This window comes from Malus domestica, chromosome 15 (genome assembly GCF_042453785.1).
Source record: "Malus domestica chromosome 15, GDT2T_hap1".
Classification (NCBI taxonomy): Eukaryota; Viridiplantae; Streptophyta; class Magnoliopsida; order Rosales; family Rosaceae; genus Malus; species Malus domestica.
Genome location: NC_091675.1, coordinates 26869550 through 26875346, shown reverse-complemented (window position 1 = coordinate 26875346; position 5797 = coordinate 26869550). Strand labels below are relative to the sequence as shown.

Genomic DNA, 5797 nt, shown 5'->3' with positions numbered 1-5797 from the left:
TGTCGTGTAACACTTGTTAAAATAAACAGGTAATATGACCCGACCAAAACTCGACCCATTAATATTACTTCAAAACATAAAAACACATTTGTCTTTCAAGTATCACATAAATATTAATTAATATAGAAGTGTGAACATATTAAAAGACTATATACATAAACACTCGTTTTTTTTCTTCATATTTTCTTTTTTGAAAACATGATCTTTTCCTGGATGCAGGAAGATGAATGGTTCGGATCATTGATATTATATTCAAAGTTTTACATTAGTGAAAATATTGCTCAGAGTTTATATTGTCTCTAGAAACTATATAGCATCAACTCATATTTCAGTTAACTATAAATATTGGAACGTGATATTAACAATCCAAGTAATGATGATTTGAACTTTAGACAACATATCAAATAAAATTTATCCCAGTAATGATGATAAGAATCTCTCATAATGCAAATAAATAAATAAAACTTTTTTTAACTTATTTTGAATATCTATACAATAATACATATTTCATGTATATACACTATGACTATTGTATTTTACAATAAGTTTTTTTAGTATTTTTTCTTTAAAATTATCAAAATAGTTTTTTCTTAATGGGTTACTCACGGTTTACCTGCATGGAGTGGTGGATCTAAGAAATAATATTATGGGGGTCAGTAAGAATAGCGCACACAAAGCGCAAATTTTTTTTACCAGAAATAGCATGCATATCGTCATTTCATCGAGTCTTGGTAGGTCTGAAGTAATTTGAAAAGGCATACTGCACACCTTTTAATGCTTCATTTGCGAGGGTAATTAACATGTTCCAAGGCTGCTTTCATATGAATGCTTAACAAAGAAACACACTTATCTTGAACACACTAACAATGTTTGATATCATTGCATCCCATTAATATGTTTGTCCAAGAATGATGATCCTTTGTTATTCACTGAGATCACCATTTCATTCAGTTTTTTCAGACATTTTATCAAACAATTGGAGGGCTTGTATGAAGCCAACTCTAATTTTCAAAAAGGCAGCACCCAATGTATCCATGAACATTCACCGAAGTTCGGAGGGTCAGCACCAAGGTATCTATGGACGTTTATCGAAGTTCGGAGGGTCAGCTGACACCTCTGCCCCTCAATGCATACGCGCACTGCCTACATGTAAACCTGTTAATGACTCGTTATTAATGAATACTTAACAAGTAACTTGATAACAACCTAATTAGTTACGATGTTAACCTCAAAGCCTGTTATTTTTGTATCTTGTAAGAAATTACTAGGTCATACCACATCCACCCCACCTAGAAACAGTAAGTTAGGGAGTATACAATACAACATTATGAACTAGTATATACGACACCGGAAATAGCTATACGACACCATTTCCCTAGCCAAAAAAATGTCTCCACCATCAACAAAAAAATATCTTAACGAGCAGAACAAATAGAGCCAACACTCGCGCCACGCTTACTCCACCTTATCCATCTTCCATTTTCCCAAAACCCTGCACAAACACCTTCAAAAACCCTCCATCCATGGCGGACCTAATCTCTTAACCCTCATCACCCCCTTATCATCCTCCTAAGAAAAAACCCACCTCACTCATGGAGCTCTCTTCTTCCTTCACACAAGTCTCCAACCTATCCGCTTACCATAACTACTCCTTCTCCTCATCCTTCTCGCAGTTCCCAACCCAAATCCGCCTCAAAACCCCCAAATTCCCAAACCGAAGATCGAAAAATCTCCACGTCATCGCCGTCGCCGTCGACCCACAACAGGAACTCCCCCAAAACAGCCCCCAGCGGCTCCTCAAAGAGCTCTCGGAGCGCAAAAGGGCGACTTCTCCGAAGAAGAAGGTGCCGCCGAAGCGGTTCATACTCCGGCCGCCGTTGGACGACAAGAGATTAGCGCAGAGGTTTCTGAACAGCCCACAATTATCGCTAAAGTCGTTCCCTTTACTCAGTTCCTGCTTGCCCTCTTCGCGGCTCAACAATGCCGACAAGGCGTGGATAGAGGAGTACTTGCTGGAGGCCAAGCAAGCTCTTGGGTACCCGCTGGAGCCTTCGGATAGGTTCGAGGACGATAACCCAGCAAAGCAATTCGACACTTTGCTGTACATGGCGTTTCAGCATCCCTCCTGTGAGAGGACCAATGCCCGGCACGTCCGGTCCGCGCATTCTAGGCTGTGGTTTTTGGGGCAGTATGTGCTGGAATTGGGTTTGGCTGAGTTTTTCCTGCAGAGGTATCCGAGGGAGTCGCCGGGTCCAATGAGGGAGAGGGTGTTTGGGTTGATTGGGAAGAGGAACTTGCCCAGGTGGATTAGAGCTGCTAGCTTGCAGAATCTGGTGTTTCCTTTTGATGACATGGATAAGTTGCAGAGGAAGGACCGAGAGCCACCTGTGAAGTAAGTTCAATGATCCTTTTTTCTTGGATACTTGAAATCAATGGTGGTTAGTTGAATATAACTCGTATTTGAAGTTCAGAAATTTAGGTGGATTTCAAACAATGGAAGGAGATGATTGCAGTAATCTTCTCATGAAATGGGAGTTTGTATCACTAGATATTGCCATGAATTCTTTTAACTATTGAGACGATCTATGAGATGGTTTAAACTGGGATTTATACTAAATTAAAGAAGCAATACCACATTGGCAAAACGATACAAGTAGCTAAACTAGAACTAAGCCTGATCCAACTCAGAGAAAATTTCAAAAGAACCGTACGAGCAAACTCAGTGAAGACTTCAATACTGATGAATGGACCTTTGTTAAAGGCTACTGATGCATGCCTATGATAAGAATTCTTCATTTCTTGGTACCCTCATGCATATGTGGGGATTAGGTTATATTGACTAACCTCAGTGTTGATGATGGATCATATCGCATTTATAATTTTATATCATGAAGGGATAGAATGGAGATGTAGGGTTTGAGGTTGGCTTGTATGGAAGCAAAGTTCTGTGCTTTTGGCCTTTCTCTATTACCTAAGTTCTATAGCTAATGCTGAAAATCATTTTTTGGGATTAAGAATGGAAGTTGAAGACATGATAAGTGTGTGGCCCTTTCCTAGCCTCAACTTAGGGTGTATCTACATATTAAGTACAAGTTTTTAGCTGATTTTAGTGACGAATTACATTCCTTATTTATATAAAAAAATATATATATACACACACGGACACACTATACGTTTATATGTATCTCATAGTGATTGCAAGTTATCTCTTGCTGCTCTTGTAGATCTCACCTTGCAGAACCAGACCATAGTTTCTTTGGCACTACATAAATAATTTCTATTTACTTTTTATCATGTAATTGTATAGATTCTTCTGTGCGTTGAAAACTCATAGTTGATGAGAAAATGCATTTGAGCTTCAAATTTATTGTGTATTTTGGGCAGGTCTGTATTCTGGGCTTTGTTTGGGGCAATATATTTGTGTTTTGGTATGCCAGAAGTATATCGTGTTCTTTTCGAAGTATTTGGCATGGACCCAGAAGATGAGACCTGCCAGCCAAAATTACGGAGACAACTTGAAGACGTAGATTATGTTTCTGTAGAATTTGATGGCAACAAACTCAGCTGGCAGGATGTTGCGGCTTACAGGGCAAGTTTTTTCTGTGCATTGTTTCTGTTGTTTATGCATCCTAACAAAATAATAAACGCTCCAAAAGTTGCTCTGGGATCTTTAGAAGATCAACGAGTTTTATTAAAAGAATATCAGTTTATATGTACACAGTTTGCAAAACCGTGATGGGTACTGAATATAAAGACTAAATAATTTAAGGGTCGTCAAAGGGCACTAGGTTTAACCTGATTCTTGAGGCTTGTTTTGAACATATGTTAAATCCCTGTTAATCTTCTAATATTGGGATTTATATTGCATCTTTTTGGATAAATTATTCATGTTATATATTAGAATGACTATATAAGTTTTCACATACAATTTGGTTGCCATATTTTACGGAAATAGTTTTGATTTTGTATCTTCTCAAGTAAGTTCCAGCAAATAATGTGTTTTCCCTGTACAGCCCCCAGAAGATGCGCTTTTTGCACATCCAAGGCTCTTCAGGGCTTGTGTTCCACCAGGTATGCATCGGTTCAGAGGAAATATATGGGATTATGAGAGCCGACCTAAAGTCATGCGGACATTGGGATATCCCTTAGCAATGACTGATAGAATTCCAGACATTACTGCAGCTAGGAACATCGAACTTGGACTTGGGCTACAGGTGTTTCCCTCACTGTCCTCCATCTCTATATGTGCATTTGCATGTAGTATGCAATTTTATTTAAACTAATCGTAATATAACATTGTGAGTAATCTGAAAAAAAGTTAAAAATAAAATAAGAGAAGACAAAGGCAACATGCCAAAATGATCTGTCACCATTTCTATATGTGTCACCGGATGTCTAACTAGTATTTTCTCTGTCACACTCAAAGTTTACTAGGGCGGATTATCCTATTCCAAGATTTTAGATCCACCAAATCTGGATAGGTGTCCGTTATGTCACTCTATTCGATGTACTTACTCGTATTTGTTAATGTTTATAGTCTGTTCAGGCCCCGCATCTTGATGTATTGTTTGCTTTCTTATTTGCATACAGCTTTCTTTCTTGCATCCATCGAAGCACAAATTTGAGCATCCTCGATTTTGTTACGAGCGTTTAGAATATGTTGGCCAAAAGATCCAGGTAATAAGTTACACTGTGTAAATGCAAATTTATTTGTCCTACATTGTGTAGGAGACCCCATATATTTCTTTCCCCATACTAAATATATATGTTGAATTTGGGTGGTTGTGTGTTTATATCTTGTCTAGGACCTTGTGATGGCGGAAAGGTTGCTGATGAAACATTTAGATGCTCCTGGAAAGTGGTTAGCAGAGAGACATCGCCGTGTTCTCATGAACAAATTCTGCGGGAGATATTTGAGAGAGAAGCGTCTCCACCAGTTTATCATCTTCTCCGACCAAGTTCAGGATGCATATGAGCACAACCGAAGATTAAGAAATCCAGCCACAACCGCTGTTCAACAAGCCATTCATGGTCTCGCATACACAATATACGGGAAGCCAGATGTAAGACGCCTCATGTTTGAGGTTTTCGATTTTGAGCAAACCCAACCTAAAGCTGTGACTGTGTGAAGATGAAGGATTCATATTCAAATCTTTACGCATTGCCAGAAAGCGTTCTTTTTCCGCTCGCTCAACTTCTTCATTTTTGTATTCTAAATAGGAAATACTTGCATGGAACCATATGTGATTGTGATATCTAACAACACTGATGTAATATAAAGATGTAATAGTTTTTATTAAATTAGTTTTATCATTTATTTTCACTCGCATATGTGACTAGAGCACATTTTTGCAAGTGGCGCCCAATGTAATGTTGCAGCCTAAGTTTTTGCTGTTCTTTCTGGAGTCCATCTCTTTCTTATTTCTTTTGCTCTTAACAATCGAAAATGAGACGAGATTCGTTATATTGGTTAAGAGCATTCACTTTGTTCATAATCTTGTCCAATTTTCTTATCCCTATTATGGCTTGTATAAAAGAAGGAATTTTTTAGAAATTTAAAAATTCCGTTGTGAAATTTAGGATTTTTCACATGAGAGAATTATTGAGAAAAATTATCTCAATTTTCACTTTCATTCTTGTAGTTTTTTCTTCAAATTTTGTCCTTTTAATTTTGTTATGTTTTTACTTCAGTCTAATTCATTAGTTTTTCGTTTTTATTTGTCACAGTTTCTCATTTTGTGTTGTTGTTGGAGATTATAACATGGATAGCCAAAAAAGTCTACTCTCACCCAACCAT

General features: G+C 37.7%; 1 protein-coding gene across 1 annotated transcript; it reads left to right on the top strand.

The window, feature by feature from the left end:
- Positions 1–1366: 1366 nt before the first annotated feature.
- Positions 1367–5397, top strand: LOC139192591 (ribonuclease III domain-containing protein RNC1, chloroplastic). The gene is made up of 5 exons (XM_070814847.1): positions 1367–2392; positions 3385–3589; positions 4014–4214; positions 4591–4677; positions 4806–5397. Exons 1-5 carry the CDS (start codon positions 1593–1595, stop codon positions 5127–5129), a joined length of 1617 nt encoding a protein of 538 aa, XP_070670948.1. The 5' UTR covers positions 1367–1592; the 3' UTR covers positions 5130–5397.
- Positions 5398–5797: the final 400 nt, after the last annotated feature.